Here is a 26,414-nt window from a genome sequence, read left to right as displayed (position 1 = left end):
TCCCAAGGAGGACATCTGCAAGGAGTTTGTATGGGTACCCTCCCGGTACTTTGGTCAACTATCTCCAAAAACATACTAATAATAGGTACATTTATATTACAAGCCCTGTTGGGGACACAGGCCAATTTAACCACTTAAGGACTCAGCCCATTTGGGCCTTAAGGACTCAGACAATTTTATTTTTACGTTTTCGTTTTTTCCAGTTCGCCTTCAAAAAATCATAACTCTTATATTTTCCTCCACAGACTAGTATGAGGGCTTGTTTTTTGCGTGACAAGTTGTCCGTTGTAATGCCATCACTCACTTTACCATTAAATGTATGGTGCAACCAGAAAAAAACTATTTGTGTGGGGAAATTAAAAAGAAAACTGCAATGTTGCAAATTTTGGAAGGTTTAGTTTTCACGCCGTACAATTTACAGTAACAATGACGTGTGTTCTTTATTCTTTGGGTCAATACGATTAAAATGATACCCATGACAACATACTTTTCTATTACTGTTGCGCTTAAAAAAAATTTGCAAACTGTTTAACCAAATTAGTACGTTTAAAATCCCCCTATTTTGAAGACCTATAACTTTTTCATTTTTCCGTATTAGCGGTGGTATGAGGGCTCATTTTTTGCGCCGTGATCTGTACTTTTTATTGATACCATTTGCTTATATAAAACTTTTAATACTTTTTTTAATAAATTTTTTTTGGAATAAAATGTTATAAAAAAGCAGCTATTTTGGATTTTTTTTTATGTTCACATATGTTCGTATGGTATCATTAACATTTTAAATAGTTGGGATATTTACGCACGCGGCGATACCAAATATGTATATAAAATATATATATTTTTACACTTTTTGGGGGTGAAATAGGGAAAATGGGACAATTTACGTTTTTATTGGGGGAGGGGGTTTTTCAAATGTTTTTAACTTTTTTTTTTTTGTACTTTTTTTTCTTTTACTTTTACACTTTAATAGTCTCCATAGGGGACTATTTATTGCAATCGATTGCTAATACTGTTCAGTGCTATGCATAGGACATAGCACTGATCAGTATTATTGGTGATCTTCTGCTCTGGTCTGCTCGATCGCAGATCAGAGCAGAAGACCTGTGGAAGGCAGAGGAAGCAGGTGAGGGGACTTACGGCTGTCATGCTGAATGAACGGATCGCCGCGGCAGAGCTGCGGAGGCGATCCGATCATCCATTCAAAGTACCGCGATGCTGCAGATGCCGTGATATGTATTGATCACAGCATCTGAGGGGGTTAATGGTAGACATTCGCGTGATCGCGATGTCCACCATCCCGGCGGGTCCCTGGCTGCTATCAGCAGCCGGGACCTGCTGCGCATGACGCGAGCATGGTGCGTTAAAGGGGTTATTCAGGAAAAAACTTTTTTTTTTGATATATCAACTAGCTCCAGAAAGTTAAACAGATTTGTAAATGAGTTCTATTAAAAAATCTTAATCCTTTCAGTACTTATGAGCTTCTGAAGTTAAGGTTGTTCTTTTCTGTCTAAGTGCTCTCTGATGACACGTGTCTCGGGAACCGCCCAGTTTAGAAGAGGTTTGCTATGGGGATTTGCTTCTAAACTGGGCGGTTCCCGAGACACGTGTCATCAGACAGCACTTAGACAGAAAAGAACAACCTTAACTTCAGAAGCTCATAAGTACTGAAAGGATTAATATTTTTTAATAGAAGTCATTTACAAATCTGTTTAACTTTCTGGAGCCAGTTTATATATATATAAAAAAAAAAGTTTTTTCCTGGATAAACCCTTTAAGTACCAGTTCACCAGGATGTACATTTACGCCCTGCGTCGTTAAGGGGTTAAGTGATGACAAGCTATACTGGTGCTATATAAATAAAGGAATTATTTTTATTAGGTGGTCAAATAATTTTTTCTTTAAAGTAAAAAAAACAAAAAAAAACATTTAAGTAGTAAATATGACAAAAAAATTATTAATTGGGTATTGCTGTTATTGTACTGACATGCAGAATAAAAATAACATTGGTTTTACTCCAAAGAAAATGGTGTAAAAATAAATTCCCTAAAAATTTGCAGAACTGCTGCTGTTTTTTTTCCTTAAAATTTCAGCCTAGAAATATATATGTATATATTTTTGTTTCACGGTACATTTAAATGGTAAAATTATGTACACTTCGCCCTGCAAAAAACAAGCCTTACTATGACTCCGCATGTTTAAAAAATTAAAGAAACATGCCAAAAATATAATTGACAGGTAAAAGGGTTAACATTTCTGCCATATATTTTGTTAGACTGACAAATTGACTATGTATGGCCAACTACCAGTGTTCGCAAATATAAAAAGCATTGCAAAAGGAAACATTTGCACTGACCTAAAGACATAAATTAAAGAGGTTATCCAGCATTGAGGCCCTTGCGATCAGACACTTATCCCCTATCCCGTAGATAGGGGATAGATTTTAAAGATTTTAAAGTAGTGGACTAGCCTTTTAAGGAGATTTCTGGTTACTTGAAAGTGCATAAAAGCATACTTTTTTTTATGGCACACAAATGTCCTTAGATCTTCTTAGATGGATTAAATGGCATTTTTGAAGACTATAATCATTGTAAGATATAAATACAGCTCCAATAATAACATATACATTTATGGGGTATTTCAAAAGCTTCTGACAAGGGTGAGCCTGTTACAAACTGGTACCGTTCTACTTTATAATAACCATCTAAACAAGTCAGACCTGCTTTGAAGTGGAGATGTAGTCCAGGATAGAATTGATAGATTTCTCAGAATAATTTCTGGTGACAGCGCTGCGTATGTAGGTTAAGAGTTGCTTATACCTATTCATCATTTCCGGATAATTACCCTGTGAAAAAAGACAAAAAATATATTAATAGAAAGTTCTCTAAATGTATTGTTATAAGTATAGGTTAGAGATGAGCGAAGTTACAGTGATTCGATTCCTCAGAAACTTCTCGGCTCAGCAGTTGCTGACTTTAGCTACGGTGGGCTGGAAAAGGTGGATACAGTATTTGGAGGGGGGGGGGGGGGGTCACTATTTTACATAAGAATTTTTAAGCCAGAACTACGAGTGTAACCGTCAAAGAAATAGTTTACATTTATCCCGGTGATACCCATTATTACATGTAATCTTTCGATGCTATATGCATAGCTCAGGTCAGTATAATTGGTGCTCTACTTATTCTTAAAGCAACAATTTGACAGGATGGAGGAGGGCAAGTGACCTCTGGCTGTCATCCCAGATGATTGGGACTGCCTTTAGCAGCCAGTTCTCACAGTCTCTGAAGCGAGCGCAGACAAGTAGACCAGTAGCACAAAACTGGGTTAAGTTGCAAATGATCAATTGTAAGGCCCTTTATATTTCCATTTCTTTTTGCATTCACTCCTGGCTTTGGTTCAGAAAACTGCATGTGTGAATTGAGCCTTATTTGGCTGTGCAGGACCCATTAAAAGAGAAATGTTTTCCTTTTCTCTAGCACTCATTTTCACATAGCCTGGAGCTCAAGGGCACACCAAGAGCATCAGGTAAATAAGGATTTAAGGGATTACAGATACACCTACGGCAAATCTTAGCCAGCTGCTTCAAACCATCCTCACGTGATTACGCTGCAAATATTTGCATATTTCTCACAGACTTAACTTCTATTGTTCTGAAAAACAGAGGGGGTTTATACCTGTGCCTAAGATTCAAAGCATACCTGTAACGTATTATTCACTTTTAGGAAAAATTACTATGGTGTATTTTTATAAGTTACCTTTATTTTTAATTTGTCACATAAATACTTTAAAGTCCCTGCAGCTCTCAACTTTACATTAGGAGACAGAGCACACATCTCCAGCAAGAGACCCAGTGCCACAAAATGACATTACGCTGCACGTCCCTCGCGCTGGAGAGGTGTGCTATATCTCCTAATACACAGGTTGGGAGCAGGGACAAGAGCACCTCTGTTCAGGAGATGCACGATTAGAGAGAATGGGGCTGCAGAAGACGTTGTGTCACTAAATCATCCCTTATACTTATTAAAATGCTTTAAAGAAATGTGTTACCCCTTTAATGGTAAGCATATTAAAAGATTTACTATTTTTTGTCATTTAGGCTGCCTGCCACCAATTTTAGTATTCCAGAGGCTACAAAAGTAACACAAAAGCTTCATTCTTTCTAATACACTGACCAAATGTCCCCCTTAACCCCTTAAGGACCAGGACAATTTTATTTTTGCATTTTCGTTTTTTCCTCCTCGCCTTTTAAAAATCATAACTCTTTTATATTTCCATCCATAGACCCATATAAGGGCTTTTTTTTTTGCATCAGCAATTTTACTTTGTTATGACATCACTTATTTTACCATAAAATGTACGGCACAACCAAAAAAATATTTATGAGGGAAAATTGAAAAGAAAACCGCAATTTACCATTTTTGAAGGTTTTGTTTTCACGCTTCACTTTACGGTAAAAATTACATGTTTTCTTTATTCTGTGGGTCAATACGATTAAAATGATACCCATGTTATATGCTTTTCTATAAAAAAAAATCTCAAACTATTTTAACAAAATTAGTATTTTGAAATTGCCCTATTTTGACCACCTATAGCTTTCAAATTTTTTCATTCTGTATAGGTGAACACCGGAGCACATACCGCTCCCCGCCGCGCAGCCCGCAACTCTCCCCCCCGCCGCTCAACTCACTCCCCCTTCCCCTTAATTCACCCAGAGTACCCCCTCCCCGCCGCGCAGCCCGCAACCCCCCCGACCCCGCCGCTCAACCCACTCCCCACTCAGTTCACCTATTCAGTGTCCCTCCAGGCTTCCCCACTACAACTCCCAGGGCATGCTGGGAGTTGTAGTGGGGAAACTGGAGGCATACTGTATAGGTGAACAGTATACATAATACTTGAACATATACATAATACATGTATACATAATACAGTGAACATAATACTTTACCTTGTCCCCGAGCCTGTGCGCGTCCTCTTCCTTCAAAGCGCTCGCTCCCGCCTGCCTGTCTGATTGACAGGCGGGAGCGAGCACAGCAGTGATTGAATTTCGACTCGTTGCCAGGCTTCAACGAGTCAGAATTCATTAGTGACGTCACTGCTGAATGCATTCGGCCACAAGGAGGGCGACCCCTAGTGGCCGAATTTAAAAGTGATTCTAAACTGTTTTAAAATCACTTTTTTTTTTTATTAAACTATATTAGAGATATGTTGTAGTACTTGAGTACTACAACATATACATTTTTTTGTTTTCATGACAGTGCCCATTTAACTAGTTCCCATAGGGGACTATTTATAGCAATCATTTGATTGCTAATACTGTTCAGTGTTATGCATAGAGCATAGCACTGATCAGTGTTATCGGTCATCTTCTGCTCTGGTCTGCTCGATCTCAGACCAGAGAAGAAGACCCCAGGAGACAGCCGGAGCCAAATTAAGGGACTTCTGGCTGCCATGCTGGATGATCGGATCCCCGCGGCAGTATTGTTCACGGCATATGAGGGGTAAATGGCGGACATTTGTGCGATCGTGGATGTCCGCCATTATTGGCGGGTCCCTGGCTGCTGATAGCTGCTGGGACCTGCCGCGGTCATGGCGGCACGTAAATATACGTCATGGTGCATTAAGTACCACGGCAGCATGACGTACATTTACATCCATTGTCGTTAAGCGGTTAATAGTTCCCTTATATTTATAACAATCACTTGATTGCTAATACTGTTCAGTGCTATGCATAGGGTATAGCACTGATCAGTGTTATCGGCTACCTTCTGCTCTGGTCTGTTTGATCTCAGATCGATTATTATATCGATCTCAGACCATTATGGGTGATCGAATCTCCGCAGCAGATCCGATCATCCATTTAAAGTACTGCACTGCCGCAGATGCCGTGACCTGTATTGATCACTGCATCTGAGGTGTTAATGGCGGACATCCGCGCATGACCTGCAGCGCATGACAGAGTAAATGTACGTCATGGTGCGTTAAGTACCACCACACTATGACGTACATTTACGTCCATTGTTGTTAAAGGGGTACTCCAGTGGAGAACTTCTTATTTATTTATTTTTAAATCAACTGCTGCCAGAAAGTTAAACATATTTGTAAATTACTCTTATTTAAAAATCTTAATTCTTCTAGTACTTATCAGGTGCTGTATACTACAGAGGAAGTTCTTTTCTTTTTGAATTTCTTTTCTGTCTGACCATGTGCTCTCTGCTGACACCTCTGTCCATGTCAGGAACTGTCCAGAGTAGAAACAAATCCCCATTGCAAACCAGAAAAGAAATTCAAAAAGAAAAGAACTTCCTCTGTAGTATACAACAGCTGATAAGTACTGGAAGGGCTAATATTTTTAAACAGAATTTACAAATTTTATGGCACCAGTTGATTTAAAAAAAAAAAAAAAATTTCCACTGGAGTATCCCTTTAAAGTGGTTGTCTCACAAGAGCCCCTGTCCCAAGTGCCTGAACTTAAAGACAATTTAAGAGGGCAACTCGAAGCCTAAGAATGCGCCAAGTTTATCAAAATGGCTCAGGATGTTTAATACATCTGGTGCATCTATTGGCTGCCTAGTGTCAATTTTGACGCCTTGTTGCATTTTAAGCTATGTCAGATTTTTACAATACGATACAATACTGTATTGTATTATTCTTATTGTTACACATCCACACAGTCTATCTGGTGTAGGATTCTATTGTGGCACTTGTAGTCCGCTGCAGGCATCCTCCATTGTATGCATTTTTATGCTGGGGATCGCCCCTAGCAACGTACTACAAGGGCAGGATCTGCTCCCCCAGTATAAATGCACAACCGCATTTGGGGTTGAGCACCTCCAGCCATTTGAGACCACGTCTTTTGTTGTTTGTATGACAGATTTTTACCAAAGCCACAACACTATTTTTGGAAGCAGCAGAAAAAGTGTTTAAAACACATAATTAATGGGGTGCTTAGTATGTGTACCAGTTTTCTGGTGCAAACTGTGCTGGAATTCTTGTGTATTTCCATCAATAAATCTACCCTATTGAGTCCATGTATGTGAATGGCTGCCATCTCACAACACATTTGCTCTGCTGCAGCCTAAAAGAAGATTCTCCAGATGCTGTTGAGGCACTAACAGCAGATTCTTATTTTAAATGGAACAACTTTGTGAGACAACCTATTTTGGATTATTAAAGGAGAATATAATTATGCCCATTGTCTCACACAGCTCAGAAAGATGATCACACATCGGGGGACCAGAGCAAGAAACTGGAGGCATCGTAGGAGCATTGGAGGTACGTAGATGTTGTTTTTTTTTTTTTTTTTTAAATCCCACACAATGGCCATAGTTAGAAATAAAATCCTCCCGCCTGAATTCTCCTTTAATGAAAATAACACACCGTAAAATAGACAAAATCAGTATGAAAATCTGTCAGTAAAAGTTTTTATGTATTTTTAATGATGTGTTATTCCTCAATAAGAAACTGATGAACTCCTATAGGAGATTCCTGAAATGATGACAAAATTGTTCATCCATATTTTCTATCATTGACAAGTCAAGAATAATACTGCAACAGCTCAACAACCCATAATATAAAGGCCCGGTAGAATCCACCAGCGTTATCTTTTTAATGATACAAGAAATGTAACAAAATAAATAAAAATTAAAAGTCATAAGATGCAATAGTGCTGAGGAACGTTTACCAGCTTGAAGTTTATTTTGATCATCTGTTTCAATGCTTTGAATCCCCATTCTCCTTTTTCACCTTCAAGTTCCAAAACCTAAAACACATTAAAAAAATATACAGTTTAGAAACACTAGTTTAACCAAACAGTGCAAAGGAAACTTTGTTTACAAAAACTACATACAAAACTCTTGTAAAAGATTTATCAAGCTGTCTCATAGTAAGAGTCTCTTTGTTGCCCCCAGCAACCAATAAGAGTACATTTTTTATGCCTCATGGTCTTATTGGCTGCCATGGGCATCACGTAGACTCTTTGCGACAGCTCGATAAGTCTCCCCGTATGTGTTATTAAACCCTGGACATATCAGACTTGTCCAGGGTGGCAGACTAAAAGGTTCCTACAATACCCAGTGTATACACTGTATATTATGGCCAAATAACCTTTGCAAAATGTTATGAATGAATAATCTCTACACTTCTATGACTGTATTAAAGGGGAGAAGCATTTAAAAGATTCTAAATTTAAGGTAAGGACCTGGTGGGTTCACACTACATTTTTGCGCCCGTCTTACTTTTTCTTTAACAATGCTATTGTGCGCGCCAAAAAAAAAACTGTATACATTTTTATATAATGTAAGGCAATAGGAAACCGGTTCTGCTTTATGCACCAGTTTTTAGCATCCATTATAGGTATAACTTTAATTTACTTTTCAAGTGTATAGAACATATTTGTGAATAAAAAATAAATAAAAAATGCAGTGAGAAACCACCCTAATATAAAACTGAAGTTTACTAATTAAAAAGATGAAAAACAAAACAAAAAAAAGTGTTTCACCTAGTTGATAGGGAAGGGGGCTCTGCAATGATTTTCTCAGCTTCGCTGAATAGGAAGAAGGTCCTAATAAGAGGGGATTCTGTACTGTAGGCACTTATTTGGGCTGGTGCTGTGTCTGCATTTCATATACTGAAGACAGACTCACCAGCAACCTCTACCCTGGTTTATATATATTCATGTCCAATGCCTGCCAACAGTTGTACCAAAAGGAGTTTAAAAAAAAAATATATGTTTTTTACAGCCTGCCTGTACATTTAAGAAAACAAAAGCCACCAAAACACACACACACACACACACACACACCAGAAGGGGGTTAATACCTTCTATGTCATGTGCCAAAGAATTAGCTATGTAAAGCTTAATCTTCATTTGTATACAACTAAGAAAGGGGGGATTATTGAAAACATGTGGAGTTAAATCCCAGTTCCATTATATGTCTCCCCTATAGAAATAAAAATATCTACAAGTGATCATATCCAGCATCACACAGCACTAACTTCTGGTCCTCAAAGTTTTCTTATTTATACTCCTACTATTGACATCCAGCATCTCTGTACAGCTCTGTGATTGGCTAAGCAGGAAATAATTGGAAGACAAAAAACTAGGAGTGCAGCAGGGACCAGAAGGTCTGACAGCTGCAGTGTCATGGGGGCAGGTGAGTTTAGTATGCCGGCTTTTGATATTTTAACGCACAGGTAGATACTAAACATCATATTATATTCTCTTGGAAAGCCCCATTAACTCTCTAGAAAATAAAGTTCTATCTGATCAAATATAAAAGTAATGTCACTGGTACTTATCCCTTTAGCGTAAATCATCTAACATGTGTAAGAGTATAGCAAGGAGCCAAATTTCACGCAAAACTTGAAAATGAAGGTGTGATTGTCCAAGTTCTTTTTACCTGACCTCCAGCCAACCCCCACCCCCCATACCAACACTGCCTGGTCCTGCTACTCAGCACTTCCTGATCTCAGTCTGAACACAAGTAAGCTCCTGCTAAGCCAATGAGTGGGCCCAGAGGTGACTGCATCAACCACTGAAAAACTGTACAGAATGGAAGTAAACTTTTCACTCACCTTCTGAAAACTGCTGAGTGCAGCTTTCGGATCATCCTCCTTCAAAGCTTTGGAGTTATAGTATTGATTTTCCAAATCAACATTGGGTTCAGAGTTGCTGTCTTCTGAGTATTCCTGTGCGTACAAAAGCAGATGAAATTTTTTTTTATAAATACTAATATGCTAAGGCAATTTTACCAATACTGTTGTCGGATGCATTAACTTAGAGTACAAAAGGAGGCAAATTTATCAAGTTTGTTTGTGGCATATGAAAATTGGTGCCACTTTCTGGGCATGTTAGGCAAACTTTATGCCAACTGATGGCAGCTGCACATGTACTCCAGATATTTGTTGCCCAAAAAACACGACTATGGGTAGAGATGGGAAAGCCTGGGGGGAAAAAATCGACTAAGGAATATGTTCTTTTATAATGATAAACAACATGTTTAGGACATGGTATTCTAACTATAACATTCAGCTTCAGAAACAAGCAACAAATCTTGGAATACAATTTACTTGCTAAACTTAATTTTTCTTCTTCATAAGTCAATCTCCCTGCCCCCATGATAATACCCCCACCTTCAGCAACCCCCCCCCCCCCCCCGCCTTTATTTTTATAATTTTTATATTTTTTTTTAAACCTACTTTTATGTTTGTATTCTCTGCTCTCAGTGAGCTCTGCAGCTCCATGGCAGGTACGGCGCCATCCAAAGACCTGCTGGAGTACACTTCTGCCCTCCCTCATCTATGCACAGCACTCGTTCTTGCCTTCTTGATTGACAGGCAAGAGAGCGCAGCACTGAGCTGAGGAGGTCCCACCTGCAATTCCAGATTTTTGTCCCTGCGGGGCCACTTCAAGAGACAATCCTGCAGCGTCAGGGGACAGGATTGTGAACAGGTTAGAAGGAGGACCCCTAGTGGCTGGACATCTATGACCGATTTTATATATGGTAGTTACTATATATCGACAAATCTATGACAATAGATTAGGGTTCAAATAATAGGTTCCATTTAAAGATGAGCAATAAGCATCTCTGTCACTAGGGGCGCTGCAGGGAAAAAAGGTTTCAGTTTAGTTAGTGGCTGGGCGCCATCTTGTTGTTGTTACAGCAGTTGATTGTTTCTGTCCTTTCAGCACAGCCTTAATTGACATTTTTCTATCTGATGCCTATCACTTGTTCTTCCCCATCACATGCATATTAGAGTTTGACTGACTAGTAAATTGTTTTTTTTTTCTTTTCCTCCTCTCAGTATAATGGAAAGGATTTTACATTTCTAAATCTACTCAATTTAAAAGTTTTCAAAAAATGTAAACATTTTCAGCCTCTAGCCAGATCTCCTTTTTATAGGAATCAGGAGATGTGTCTGGAGGCTGAAAAAATTGACATTTTTGGAAAAATTTTAAATTGAGTAGATTTACAAATGTAAAATCCTTTCAATTTTACTGAGAGGAGGAAAAGAAATAACAATTTACTAGTCAATCAAACTAATATGCATGTGATGGGGGAAGAACAAGTGATAGGCATTAGATAGATAAATGTCAATTAAGGCTGTGCTGAAAGGACAGAAACCATCAACTGCTGTAACAACAACAAGATGGCGCCCAGCCACTTTCTGGCTGCAGCATCATCTTTGTCCCAGATGAAGCAAGGAAATGAGGGCGGAACAAGCACTCTTCTGTGCTCAGTCCTGTCCTATTAGACTTTAGAGGAGGGGGTTACTGCAGGTAGCCTGCAGTGATTGAATGAAGAGACCCAGCAAAGCACAGAAGACTCAGGGAGGAAATGAACGCATGTTAAGTGAGGGTGAGCGTGCTCAGTACTTGTCTTGGACACGTCCCTTCCTGAGCAGTGGATGTCGGAATGAGTGAGCAGCGGAGAAGAGGGATTTAGGAGCAGAATACAGAAGCTAGACTCAAAAAAAGACATGTAAAGCATCTCATGACCTCCTGAGTGACCTATATAATCATTATGACAGGTAAACTTTAGGCTTCTTTCACACTGCCGTTCAGACACAGCAGTGTGACATCAGTCGGGGAAGCCGGGGAGAATAGCGGGAGGAAAAATACATCATGCAATGTTTTTTCCTCCCGCTACTCCCGTTGAAAAACAATGGCAACAGGCGGACCCCATAATAGTAAGTGTTAAGCCTAATTGGCTTTATTTGTGGGAGTGGCGTGGGGTATATAACCACCCCTCTCCCACATCTGGGGGCGTGTGTTACGTTGGCGGTAGTTCTCTAGTAGTCTACCGTGTTAGTGCATACGTCCCCCCCAGAGTGTCGTTGGTAGTGTGTAGCGGTTCTATACCCCGTCCTCGCAGAGGTTTTTTAGGTAAGTGCCAGTGTGGCTCCATGTCGCTCAGCCCGGGTTCGTAGTCCTGGGGCAGGCTCACCCCCAGCTGGGTCGCTTGCCTCCTCGCGCTCCCCTAGGCTTATGGTTCTCTGTCGTCATGGTTCTGTTGTTTTCCTCCCCATCCCGTGCCCCCCCCCCGTCGCTCACCTGGCCCGCCCGGTTCCCGGTCCCGGGGAGTGGGGTTGCGCCTGCTGCCGGGCTCGGGACCCCGTCCCACGCTCTGGATCGCGGCCGCGGGGCTGCAGTGGGCGGGGTCTCCGTTCGCCCCGGTGGTCGGCGTCGCTCCATGGTCGCTTCTCCTCTCCAGTCCTGGGGGTGAGAGGGCGCCTGCTCGCCAGGCCCGGGGCCCGCTTCAGCCGGCGCCGCGAGGCGGCCTGGGGGCGGGAGTTCGCCAGCCCGGCGACCCGCGTCATCACCTGGCGCCGTGCCGCCACGAGAGAGGGGGGGCGCCTGCTCTCCGGACCCGGGGCTCCGTTCCTGCGCCCAGATCTGCGGCGTCGACTGCAGGGCCACAGGGGCGGGGCTACGCCATCGCGGGGGGTGGCGCCACTCACCAGCGTCACACCATCCCTGCCAATGGGGGCTGGCCAGGACGTTCGCCGGGTGCCGTCCCACAGCCGGGTCCCGGGCGCTCTCCCCTTCGCTGGATCCCGGGCTGTCGGGGCGTGGGCGCCGGCATCACCCAGGTTCGGCCGCCATCTCTCACACTGGTTTCCCCCCCCCCCCCTCACACTGGCCAAAAAAAAAAAAATTATAATAATAATAATATGGAAATAAAGAAGGGGATAAAAGGGGGAGACCAGGGGGCGGGGTTTGGTCACCCATCCCATACCCTGCGGTCAGGCACATGCTGTCCCTCAACATTAATGGCTCAAATATTTGTCTTACCCTTCAGGTTCCATTGTTGATCCTAAGCCCCACAAGTGGCTTCGCCTTTCAGCTTTCAGCTCAAGGTATATAAAAAAAATAAAAAAAATAAACGCATATACTGATTTCACTTGTTTTTCACATAGCCATCAGTTCTTACTTCCGCACGGCATTCAAGTCATCCTGGCCAACACATTTCACGCACCGGACCCGCCGCTGACGCGGCCCGGAGCCTCGGGCGGCCGACCTCCCCCCGTACCGCCTAGGCCCGTTCGCGTCAGTGGGGGCCTTAGTGTAGCCCGTTGTTCCTGACTTGCTTAAGCGCAACGCAACTCGACACACACGAACACTGGGTCATTCGTTAACTGACACACCCCAGAAAAAAAAAAGGGGTAAAACTCACTCTTAGCCCACCACGTCACGCACTCATCACGTCAGGCACTTAGCTGCCACCCCCTTTTTTCGCTTATTTGTTGTCTGTCTCTGTGTATCCCCAGAGCCGGGTTATGCCTAAGCAGGCTCCCTCTATTCCCATAACTCAGGATACAGCAGGTCAGTGTTGAAGACACCAGCTAGGGTTGTTGAGGTACCATCTCGGTTTCTCACTAGCACCTAACTTTGTCTACCGGCACCCGTTACTGGCCCGGACAGGTTCCGACGCGGCATGTCGCAACCATCTGACATTGAGGACACCCTCTCTGTCCCCGAGACCACAGCAAGAGCTTCGGACCGGGGCAGCGTGTCATCCTACCGTACCTGGACAGTCCCCAAACTGATGCAGGAGCTCAGGAGGAGGGGCACCCCCTTTCCGGCCTCAGCTAAGAAAGGGGAGCTGTTCAACCTGCTGGGCACAGACACAGATGCTGGACCAAGCATCCAGTGCTTCACTTTCACAGCTCCACACCATGATGAGCCAGGTGCTCACATCGTGTCCGGGCTCCAGGCTAGACTGGAGGACATGGAACGCGCCAAGGTCACGGACACAGCCCCAGGCTCCGCTGTTCCCGTGGCTTCTACCTCTCAGGCTCCGCCTACAGGTATGCACCAGTCTCCCCCCGAATATTACACCTGCACACTTTATCCCGGCAGCAATTAAAAAAGACATTCTGGAGGGAAAGAATGTCAACTTGGCTCTTCTGCTGATAGCCACCACGGACATCAATGACACCAAAACCGTTGCCTGTGGCGATCTCGCTGTCACCTTCAAAAGCAAAGATGCCAGGCTCAACAGGAAAATAACAATTAACGAGTTTGTCATAGCCTTTGGGCTATTCAGAGACGTCATTTGCTCAGTTAGTCCCAGTCGCAGGGAGGAACTCTATTTGTACCTCCACAAGATCGCGCAAATGGCGTACAAACACGGAGGGTCCACCTTCTACGAGTACCATAAATCTTTTGCGGCTAAAGCAGCTGCTTCTTTCGAGCAATTCAACTATACGACCAACTGGGGAGCCATTGACACCAAACTTTACTGCGAGCATTTCGCAGGGCTAAAAGCCCCCTCTAGCAGCTGGTGCGGGGTCACCACACACACCACTAATTGGTGCCCCCTGAGCAAAGACCAGGCGGAAACAAGCACCAACAGGAGCCAGAATATCTCCATAGGCCCCAGTCAGAGGAACTCTCCTGCGCTAGACAGGCTAGGTAGGCAGGTCAGGTTTCTGGGCAAGACTCAGATATGTAATAATTTCAATCTCTCTGCGTGCACCTACAGCAACTGCAAGCTTCTCCATGTGTGTTTTCTCTGTTACCAGGCCCACCCCAGCTCCATCTGTTCTCAAAAGGGTACCCAGGCGTGACTAGGCGTGGTGCGGGTTGACGCCCTGGCCCGCATTCTAGCCAGTCACCCTGATCCCTGCTGGGTCAGATGGCTAGTTGGGGGGGTTTCGTGAAGGCTTTCACACGGAGTTGGTCGCGTTGCCTCAAAGCACGCATGAATGCCTTAACCTACAGTCATCGCTCGCCGAACCCTCGGTGGGGTCAGAACTACTACAAACCGAACTTCTGAAAGGCTTCATTATGTACCCCCTTTTCTTGCTGGAAGGTTAGCCCGTTGGGGCTAGCCACTGGGAAGTTTTCCAATAAAAGAAGGTTAATCTATGACCTCTCCGCGCCTTACTCTTCTAACATCCCCAGCATCAATGCACTGATCCATTCCGATCAGTTCAGCATGAAATATTCCACCATCGATCAAGCCATAGAGGCCATACTACAGCTGGGCAGGGGCACGTGGCTCTCCAAAGCTGATGTTACCGACGCCTTTAAACTTTTCCCCATCAAGCAAGACCTGTGGCAGTGGCATGGGGTGAAATGGGCAGGCAAGTATTACTTTGCCACTAAACTCACCTTTGGAGCCAAAAGTAGTCCCTGGCTTTTTGACCAACTAGCCACGGCCTTACAACATGTTTCAGACTGTCAATACACCATTCACTATCTGGACGACTTCCTGTTGCTGGAACACCCTGGTCACAGTCCCTCCAATCTCAGGTCACTGTTGGGGCTGTTCTAGGAAGTTGGGGTCCCAATCGCACCCCATAAGACCGAATGCCCGTCCACTCAACTCACTTTTTTAGGTATCATCTTAGACACCGAAAAAATGCAAGCCAGTCTTCCCCAGGAGAAACTGGCTAGGATCAGTGAGGTTATCCAGAAAATTACCAAATGCCACACAGTATCCAGGGTGGAGCTCCAAAGCCTCCTAGGCATGATGGCCTTTGCAATGCGGATCATACCGCAAGGTAGGTCATTTATATCCAGACTCCTGGACTTACTTCCTTCAGTTTCCGGGCAGAGGCATGTCATACGAATCAACAGTGAGGCAATGTCAGACCTGGTCATGTGGGGTCACTTCCTGAGGAACTGGAACGGGATCTTGTTCTTTGTCCCCTCAGCCACGGAAAGGTCCCCCACCGTGGTTTCCGACACTTCAGCCGTCGGTTTCGCCGCTCTCCATGGTACACATTGGCTGGCCAGTCCCTGGCCACAGGACATACTGCTTATCCCGAATTTTCACGAAACTTCGGCCTTATTCGAGATCTACCCAATAGTGGCAGCCCCTGCCGTATGGGGTGGTTCGTGGGTCAACTCCACTGTCCGCTTCAGATGCGACAACATGGCCACAGTAGATATCTTGAGGAAAGGGCGTTCCAGGTCCCCGCATATCATGCGTTTTGTTAGAAAGTTTGTCTTGATCGCTCTTCAGCATAATTTTCATTTTTGTATTGAGCACATTGAGGGTGCCAAAAACACAGCAGCAGACGCTCTGTCACGAGGTAACATGAAGCTGTTTTTTCAGGTACACCCAGAAGCAGACATCGTCGGGGTCCCAGTTCCCTCAACACAGTATCTTCAGATAGACTAGCAGACTTCATCACGGTGGCAAATTCTTTAATCAGACAGTCCCTTGCACCCAGCACCACACGGGCATATGACGCAGCTCTAGCCTCTTTTTCCGCGTTCATGCACAAACAAGGTCTCCCTGCCACAATTTCGGTGCGCTCCTCTCTTACTTATGTTGGTTTCTGCCACTCTTCTCTTCACCTCTCCTACAACACCATCAAGCTTCACTTAGCAGGGTTACAACACCATAGATCCCTCTCACATCCCGACGCACTTTCTCTACTATCCACTAACCCTATCAAGGCGGCACTCAAGGGCATTCTTGTCCTGTCACGTCCCAAGCCACCCTCCCGTGCACCAGTCACTGGCGACCTTTTCCGATCCATGTCCTCACTCCTAGACACTCACCCGTTTGGTCCCAGACTCAGTACCGTTATCAAAGCAGAGATCTACTTGGCCTTCTACGGGTTCTTGAGGCCGGGGGAGTTCACACGCTGCGGTCGAGGGTCACAGGGTCTTCTCCTGAGCCAATTATCACCGCACGGGGCAGGGTTAGCACTTGCTCTGTCTTCCACCAAAACCTGTAGATGGGGAGCCACCATACGCTATTTTCCTACTTTTCACCAATGGTGTCCGGTTCTGGCCCTCACACAACTCCTTTCCACGTTCCCTGGACGGCCAGCAGACAGCCCTCTTCTGCCGGTTAATGGGTCAGCACTCTCCTCTTCCCAGTTCACCAAACACGTGCGATCCCTTGTCAGAATCCTGGGACACGAGCCTAGTTGCATTTCAGGTCACTCATTTAGGATCGGAGCAGCCTCAGCAGCATCTAAACATAATGCCCCTGCACATATCATCAAGAAGTTGGGGCGCTGGAATTCTGGCTGCTTCGAGCGCTACGTCCCTGACCCGTCCACCGAGATGGCGGGGGTATTCAAAGTGTTGGCTCTGTAAATTCAATAAAACTTAGTTGTACCCTACCTCCGACTCTTTGCCCTCTATCAGGCGTACCCACGGTCATTTGGGCACACCTCATCCGCTAGTTTTCCTCTTAGGTCCTCTGGATGGTCTCCGGTTTTCAGGTCGGTAAGTACGGTCAGTATTATACAGTTTGTATAGGTCCCACTCCAGGCTCTTCGCGCCATGACCACAAATGGGATTTGTCAGGACCTGTTGTTTACCGATGTGCCCCGTCAAAAAGGACGTCTGTTAAGGCACATAAAAATAAAAAAAAATGTGCCTGACAGATGTTCTCCGACGGGGCACAATGTCAGTGTGAAAGGCGCCTTAAAGGGGCACTGTCAGCAGAAAAGATTTCTGACATGTCCTAGAGCAGTGTTTTCAACCAGTGTTTCCAACTAGCTGTTGCAAAACTACAGACAGCCAAAGAGCGACCAAGACAAACTTATAATGCAAGTCTATTATTTTGTTTCAGCTAAGGGCACAGAGAGAGCAGTGCTTGTTATAGCAATCGGTTGTGGTTAAAACACCCAGACCCCAAATTATCAAAACTTTTGACATGACAAAGTTTTTCAAGTGACAGATTCACTTTAAAAGTTGTCCGTATACTTTTGGAAAAATTAAAATAGGTTTTTCTTGAGGATTAAAAGGATCATATTTTTGATCATCAATAGTTATATGGTCCATAAAAGGACAACTGATGCTAGTTCTTTTCTGGGGTGATGAAACAGATTTTTAATAAATAATAGTAGAAAGATGTGTGTTAATGCCCGATGTGCCCTGCCTATAAGCTTACCGGGGAAGGAGGATCATCCTTTCTTTTTTGCAAAGCCAAAGAATATTAAAATAATGTACTTATCTACCTTTTCTGCCTATTACTCTTATATATATATATATCGTATTTTTGTTTTTGCACATTAAAGTTTGCTTGTATATTTCACTCTAAAACTTAGCTTTTACTTGAGTATACAGTATAACTTGTCCATGCTGCATGTTCACTTCTGGAGTGCAATTGGTACCAGCAAGTACATTGTTTGTGGTGTTAGGACTTATAATCCATATACAGTAAAATCTCCCTTAGCGGACACCAACCAATAGTGGACACCTTCCAGTAGCGGACAGTTTTGAATTCCCCGGCAGAGTCCCATAAGATGTAATGTACTTGCAACCTCTGAATAGGGGACATACCCAATAGCGTACGCGGACAAACCCAATAGGGGACAACACTCCAATAGGGGACAACCAGGCTTAAGTGCTCTACAATGCACAGGGCTGCCATCAGGGGGTACAGCAAAGACATCAGTAAGGGGCACAGCCTGCCAGTGGGCCCTAGCACCCGCTGCACCCCCCTGCAGCAGCCTCAGCACAGAAGTAGAAGACTGCTGTTTAAACAGCGGTCTCCTTCTTCTGTACGTCCGTCGGCCACATCATTCATCCACCCCCTGATCTCCCCCATGCCACTTTATTTCCCCCGTGCCAAATCATCCCCCCCCCCTTTATTACCCCTGTGCCACATCATTTCTCCTTGATCCTCTGTGCTACTTCATTCCCCTATATGCAAATTAATCACCCCCTCTTTACCACCCCTGTGCCATTTTATCCCACCTGTGACATTTCATCCCCCTTTATCCCCCTGTGCCAAATCATCTCCCTCATCCCTGGCACAGATGGGATCAAGAGGAAATAATGTGGCACAGGGGGTAAGGGGGGATGATTTGGCACAAGGGGAATAAAGTGGCACAGGGTATAAAGGGGGGATGAAATGGAACAAACGGTTGATAAGGGATGATTCTACTGCGATATTGCTTATTTATTTTTATTTTTTTTAGGTAATATTACTTGTCTGTCATTTGGGATGATTTTGAGCCTTTTTCCCCCCCAATAGGGGACATCTCAATAGAGGAGACTTTTTTTATTCCCTGTGAGTGTCCACTATTGGAAGATTCTACTGCATTTAAAAATGATAAGCTTTCAGGGTATGTGGACTGTTTGGGGTATGTGCTGAGCTCTATCCTCTGGGACACTGAACTGTGAAGTAGGGTTTACCCATTAGGCCCTGTTCACGTGAGGTTTTAAAGGATTACCATTATTACAAAAAAACTTTTGAAATGTTTCCCACACATGTAAAAAGTCTTGATCACAGCAGGTCTCAGCCTTGAGACCCCCTGAGATCACTAGTTATTAGCTGGGGAAGAAAGTGGTAGTGCACATCTCTCCCTTGTTATCAGACAACTCTGACATTTTCTTTGTACAAGTCTATGCAGACTTGTACAGAAAATAGGTCAGATGTGAAGTTGGCCAATGACTGAACAGTGCTGCTGCTGCTGCTTGCTTTTCCAGCTTTTATCTAGCAATCACAACAGGTCTTAGGACATGTTAAAAGCTTTTTATACTGACAGTAACCCTTTAAAAGCTTTTTATGGCATATCTGTTTAACGGGTCTCTGTGGGTGACAGATGCCACTGCAGGCATCTATTTAACCCCTACAACGACACAGGACGTAAATGTACGTCCTGGTGATGTGGTACTTAACGCACCAGGACGTACATCTATGTCCTGAGCATAACCGCGGGCATCGGAGCAATGCCGGCATCATGCGCGGCAGGTCCCGGCTGTGGATCGCAGCCAGGGTCCCGCCGATAATGGCGGACACCCGCGATCCCACAAATGTCTGCCATTAACCCCTCAGATGCCGTCATCAATACAGATCACGGCATCTGCAGCATCGCGGTCACTTAACAGGATGATCGGATCGCCCAAAGCGCTGCCGCGGCGATCCGATCATCCAGCACGGCAGATTGAGGTCCCCTCACCTGGCTCCGCTGCTTTCCGGGAGTCTTCTGCTCTGATCTGCCTTCCCGCAGACCAGAGCAGAAGATGACCGATAACCCTGATCAGTGCTATGTCCTATACATAGCACTGAACAGCATTAGCAATCGAATGTAAAAAAAAAAAAAAGTCCAAAATAGCTGCTTTTTTATAACATTTTATTCCAAAATTTTTTTATAAAAAATGTAATGAAAGTTTTTTATAAGCAAATATGGTATTAATAAAAATTACAGACCACGGCGCAAAAAATGAGCCCTCATACCACCGCTTATACGGAAAAATGAAAAAGTTATAGGTCTGCAAAATAGGGGGATTTTAAACATACTAATTTGGTTAAAAAGTTTGCGATTTTTTTTAAGCGTAACAGTAATAGAAAAGTGTATAATCATGGGTATCATTTTAATCTTATTGACCCAGAGAATAAAGAACACGTCATGTTTCCATAAATTGTACGGCCCTCATATTAGTCTGTGGATGAAAATATAAAAGAGTTATGATTTTTTGAAGGGGAGGAGGAAAAAACGGAAACATAAAAATAAAATTGTCTTAGTCCTTAAGGTCCAAATGGGCTGAGTCCTTAAGGGGTTAATGCATCTGTCACTCAAAGGATATAAGTGAACCTGTTTAAAGAGGCTCTTTTCTGTTCCAGCAAGACTGTACCCTAAAGGCATGGTTGTGTGAAGACCCACACAAAGCACTGATCTCAACTCTAAGATAAACTAAAAACAGAGATGGTGAGCCAGGCCATCCGGTCCAACATCATTGTCTGACTTCATAAATGCTCTTTGGCACAAATTTGCACAGACATACTACAAAATCTTGTTAAAAGCTCTTTCCAGAGGAATGGAGGTTGTTATAACTGCAAAGGTGGGACAAACTCCATATTACTATTCATAATTTTGGAATGAGATGTCTAAATAGCTTACATGACTGTATTAAGGATTTCTAAAGTAACAACTCTCCAATAGATTTTTATTAAAGGAACCATTCCCTTATACTAAGACACAATTCAATAATTACTTACGATATAGATAGATAGACTTAATACAAATCTATGGGAGGGTGCGTGATATAGACTTGTATTAAGGCGTGCCCCGTCATCACGCACAGAGCAAGTGTGCTCTGTAGTGATGACGGCGGGGTGGCGCTGCAGAGATGGCGGGGGTCCCCAGCGATCAGACATCTTTGGATAGGGGATAAGATGTCTGGGGCAGAGTACCCCTTTCAAAGGGAATCTGTTAGCTCTTTCTCATGCGCAGAACTACAGATATGGGCAGAAAGCTAATAAGTTGATAAAAACAATGATATCCAGCTGATGGATTGTGAATTTTTAAAATCATGTTTTTCTTCAAAGGCCATGCTGAGCTTTGCACACCTACTCCCTTCTCCCCATCTCCCTGTCATGCATGATTGAAGTACAGGGCTCAATTCTGGAAGCAAAGCAGGGAGGGTTGGGGAGGGAGGAGTCTTGCATGCAACAGCTATACACCGCCTGTATGACACGTGAGCTTGAAAAGAAAACATGATTTTACATGTTTTCGGTCAGCCAACATGGCGGCCAGATGTCCCCTCACCTGCTCCGTTTCTTCTTCTCTGGTCTGACATCGAGCAGACAAGGGAAGAATATTGCAGATAGTGATCAGTGCTGATATGCCTATGCATACTACTGAACAGTACTAGAAATATAATGATTGCTATAAATAGTTCCCCATGGGGACATAAAGAGTATTAAAAAAAAATTGTGAAAAAGCCCCTCCCCGCAATAAAAATGTAAATAACCCTTTTTCCCATTTAACCCACAAAAAGCATAAAAATTTAAAAACATATTTGGTATTGCCAAGTGCGTAAATGTCCAAGCTATGAAAATATAATGTATATATAATGTAAAAATAAAAAGTAAAAAATTTTTGGTCACCTTACAAAAAAAAATTTACAAAATGAGATCAAATACTCACATATACGCAGGATGTACCAAAAAGAACTAAAGATCCTTGCGCAAAAAATAAGCCCTCACACAGGCCCTTATACGGAAACATGAGAAAGTTATAGGTGGTCAAAATAGGGCAATTTCAAACATACTTATTTTGAGGTTGTTTTTTTTTAAAAAGCAGTACAATAATAGAAGTATGTAAACATGGGTATCATTTTATTCGTATTGACCCACAGAAGTGTACAGCGTAGAAATGAAACCCTCCAAAAAATTCACTTTACAGCATTTCAGAGTATTTCTGGGTATAAAGTTTACGAGTTGGCTCTCTGCCAATGCTCCCTGGCTCACCAGCCTTGACTGAAAGTTGTCTCCCTTTACAGACCTGTCAGTCAAGCCCAGTGGGTAAGAAAGCAGTGCCAGCTTCCTTGACTCTATATCAAGTTTCTTGCTCAACTTTAAAATTAATAGGGTAGTCTTATTTCTTACCAGGTTTGAATGTCCTCCAGGCAGTATGTGAAAGTTAAAAAAAAAAAAGTTTCAAAATCTCCCCAACCACATGGCAATACCCTGCAAGTAGTTCCAGGCGCATTCTTCCTCCTGGGTTAGTCACGGTGCTCTGGGCTGTAACCAAGCCTAACGGGCATAACTGACAGCTTGGGCATGGCCTGCATCAGCACTCTGCTCCCTGAGCAGAGCGGGGACATCAGTGGTGCCTAGTAAAAGTTGTTACAGCCCAGAGCAATGTCAGGATGAAGAACATGCCTGGGACTACTTACGGGGCATTACCATGCAGTACAGAAGTCTTTAAAACCCATTTTCACCTACGGCCTGGAGGACACAGTAAATTTTATGTTTGTCCACCATTTATATAGGGTAAAATCATCAGGTCTCTTTAAAGCGTTTCAAACATGTCAAAAGTTTAGACGGCACCGGGTCTCAGCCCTAAAATCGGCTTAGAGTACGAGTTACAACCCTGTGAAGTGCACGGTAACACAGCTCAATCACAGGATGGCTGAAAGATCTGTCTGATGCGCTTCATAGACTATAACAGAATGTACATCAGTTTGTTCGGCTGCCAAATACTGTACCTGGCTATAACTCACAATGGGCCTCGGGATGGAGACCTGGTGCAATATAAACTCTTGAAATGTCTGGAGAGAATATCAAAAGTTTGTCGTAAATGACGGTAATGCTAAGTTACAGCCAGGAGCAGTGCGCACTCACTCCCGGCTGTCAATCAAATGAAAATGCATAAGTCTTGGTGTGAAAAGGCCATATCTGTCACCTGGCTATAACTCATGATCATAACTTTTGACAAGTCTGGACAACACGTCAACACTTGTTTTAAATGATGGTAAGGCTGCATTTACACCATGATCTGACCTTCCGATGCACAGGTACGATTTCGGAAGCTCAAAACGCCTGAAATCGTATCTGTGCATGGATAGGTACGGACAGATACTGAGCCATTAAAGGGGTACTCCGGTGAAAACCTTTTTTCTTTTAAATCAACTGGTGCCAGAAAGTTAAACAGATTTGTAAATTACTTCTATTAAAAAATCGTAATCCTTCCTGTACTTATTAGCTGCTGAATACTACAGAGGAAATTATTTTCTTTTTGGAATTCTCTCTGATGACCTCATGAGCACAGTGCTCTTTGCTGACGTCATTATAATAATAACTCTTTATTTATTGTTGTCCTTAGTGGGATTTGAACCCAAGGCCCCAGCACTGCAAGGCAGCAGTGCTAACCATTGAACCACCATGCTGCCCTTAGCATACATCTGCTATGCACGGTTGCTAAAATGGACAGAGATGTCAGCAGAGAGCACTGTGGTCGTGATGCCATCAGTGTTCCAAAAAGAAAGGAATTTCCTCTGTAGCATTAAGCAGCTAATAGGTACTGGAAGGATTAAGATTTTTTAATTGAAGTAATTTACAAATATGTTTAACTTTCTGGCACCAGTTGATTTAAAAGAAAAAAGGTTTTCACCGGAGTACCCCTTTAACTATTATGGGGCTGCGGACCCGATCATAGTCAGCAAGTGACTACAATCTGGTCATTTTCTTAGGGAATCTGATTTTTGACTCAGACTGAAAATTGTGGCAGACCACGATTTTCAGTCCGAGTCAAAAATCGGATCCCCTGAGAAAATGACCAGATTGTAATCACTAGCTGACTATGATCGGGTCCGCAGCCCCATAATAGTTAATGGCTCCCCTTACTCCCCTGCTTTCTCAATATTCCCCGCCCCTGTCAAAATATGCTAATGTCTTCACTCTCACGTGACTAGGATATGAGAGCCTGCCAACACGTGAGGTACCGCTGCCTCGCTACACCCAGAAAATAAGTGAAGTGAGGCAGCGTTGACTTTGCTCTGCTAACGCATCGGCAGTGATGTTAAAATGTTCATGGCATGAGCAGGCAGGACGGGGAATATTGAGGCAGGGAGTACGGCGAGCCGTCTCCCCGCCTCCATTGCACAACAGCAATAGGAGGTACTTAACACTTTTAATGCTGTTCACCCAAACTATAACCCAGCTCTTTAAAACATAGAGCATTGTAGAGCGGGTGTATGTTTGGGCATTACATGGTGATACGCTATACTCAACTGTTCTGTCCAGCACCACATCTTTGGTCCTCCCCCGCGCCATTGTTTATGTGGCCAAAGCATTGATGTGCCGTATGCCCTGCAGCCAATCACTGGCCATGTCAGTAGTGGACATTAGACTACTATGGCCAGTGATTGGCTGCAGGGTATACAGTCCTGTCATTGTTCTTGCCATGTAAACAGAGGTGGCAGGCAGGGCCGGAGCAGTGGCAATGGACATTGTCTGCAGTGTGTGAACGTATTGAGGCCAAACAATTTAAAGGGGAGCGAATTGTGAAGCTGTCAGTTTATGAAGACACATATACTGAGGTGTCCTAGTGAAGCACACTACAACCCACTTAGCCTAAAGCGGCTGCCTCCAGAGAACAATAGCCGCATGTGACTGTAGCGGCTGTAGGTAGGGGAGATGTCAGGACAGGGGGCGGCCAATACACCGAGGCCTACTGGAGCAGGGGCACCGAGCACACGGAATTCTGACCCCGCCATCCCCGGGGCACACAGGCCTCCATGTGACTGGGGATCACTGCCCGGTGCTCATTATATCTCGGCTGCCATCTGAGAGAGCCAGCCTGCAAGGGAGAGATTCCTGCTCACTGTCCCGCCAACAGAGTTTCCATCCGGCCGGACAGCTTAGTTAACGCGGGAAGGCAGCCGCCATTCCGGGTCGCAACGAGGAGGCCAATCACATGCCCAATGCTAAAAACTTACCAGATCATAATCTTCTTCATCATCGCACATGAAGTCATCCTCCATGTCAGACATCTTGACCGGGGAACTGGAGCCAATGGCCTCCCAGGATTCTTTGCGCTTGCCGGAATTATTTCCTCACCCGGAACTAATTGTTCTAGACTTACTGTTTACAAGGGAAGATCATAACTGTTACACGTAGGCAGATCGGAAGCGGAGCTGATGTGTGGTGGGGGTGAGCTTAGCAACCGGCGTAGCAACGGGGTGTAGGCAATTCCAGGGGGCGGGGCTTAGAGTGAATTAATTTGCTTGTGCTTGTAGTGCTCTCTGACAGACTATTCTTCATGTAAGACAGTTCGGATCTGTAGAAAGCTTTTACTAGAGATGGAAAGACAATACAAAAGCTGCATTAAAAATGCTTTAAAAGTACAATGCCAAGTTTGGATTGTATTTAACATGACAGTGTGGGCCAGTGTTTCCCAACCAGGGTGCTTCCAGCTGTTTCAAAACTACAACTCTTGTTTCAAAACCAGGGTGCCTCCAGCTGTTGCAAAACTACAACTCTTGTTTCAAAACCAGGGTGCCTCCAGCTGTTGCAAAACTACAACTCTTGTTTCAAAACCAGGGTGCCTCCAGCTGTTGCAAAACTACAACTCCCAGCATGTCCGGACAGCCTTCGGCTGTCCGGGCATGCTGGGAGTTGTAGTTTTGCAACAGCTGGAGGCACCCTGGTTGGGAAACACTGGTATGGGCGATAGGGGATTTATCAAAAGCGTTTGCAGAGGAAAAGATGTGCAGTTGCTCATAGCAAACAATCTGATTTGTTGCTATGGGTAACTGCACCATTCTTCCTCTACACAAGTTTTAACTAAAGGAGAGATCCAGTGCGGAAAAACTTATCCCCTATCCTAAGGATTGGGGATAAGTTTCAGATCTGACCGCTGGGGCCCCCGCCATCTCCTGTACGGGGCCCCGGCAGCCCGCGGGAAGGGGGCATGTTGACCAAGGCACAAAGCAGCGGCTGAGACGCCCCACCAATAGAACTCTATGGCAGAGCCGAAGCGCTGCCTTCGGAAATCTCCGAGCCGGGGCCCCGTACAGGAGATCACAGGGGGCCCCAGTGCTCAAACCCCCCGCGATCTGAAACTTATCCCCTATCCTTAGGATAGGGGATAAGTTTTTCAGCACTGGACTACCCCTTTAATCTCCTAGGTACCCCCTTTCCACATCAAGAGCGTCAAAAAGGGATTCTATGAAATACCATAGAAACAAATATCCCGCAGTCAGC

At 44.1% G+C, this 26,414-nt stretch overlaps 2 protein-coding genes across 6 annotated transcripts in view; one reads left to right on the top strand and one right to left on the bottom strand.

The window, feature by feature from the left end:
- Positions 1-25,349, bottom strand: part of COPS2 (COP9 signalosome subunit 2) — a 58,309-nt gene extending 32,960 nt beyond the window's left edge. For 4 of the 5 annotated variants that reach the window (XM_056572236.1, XM_056572238.1, XM_056572239.1 and 1 more), the window contains exons 1-4: positions 25,148-25,349; positions 9,571-9,684; positions 7,679-7,756; positions 2,717-2,842 (exon numbers count right to left, since the gene is read on the bottom strand). In XM_056572236.1, coding sequence (XP_056428211.1) covers positions 2,717-2,842; positions 7,679-7,756; positions 9,571-9,684; positions 25,148-25,201 — 372 coding nt within the window. In that variant the 5' untranslated portion in view covers positions 25,202-25,349. Of the gene's footprint in view, positions 1-2,716; positions 2,843-7,678; positions 7,757-9,570; positions 9,685-24,440; positions 24,498-25,147 lie in introns of those variants that run through there. The other variant, XM_056572237.1, reaches the window with a different exon arrangement.
- The window catches only part of GALK2 (galactokinase 2), a 626,364-nt gene continuing 625,269 nt past the window's right edge, over positions 25,320-26,414 (top strand). Inside the window, exon 1 of the mRNA XM_056572234.1 lies at positions 25,320-25,361. The gene's annotated coding sequence lies outside the window, so the exon portion shown is untranslated. The remainder of the gene's footprint in view (positions 25,362-26,414) is intronic.

The sequence above is a fragment of the Hyla sarda genome, chromosome 4 (assembly GCF_029499605.1).
Source record: "Hyla sarda isolate aHylSar1 chromosome 4, aHylSar1.hap1, whole genome shotgun sequence".
Taxonomy (NCBI): Eukaryota; Metazoa; Chordata; class Amphibia; order Anura; family Hylidae; genus Hyla; species Hyla sarda.
This window is presented reverse-complemented; position numbering and strand designations above follow the sequence as displayed.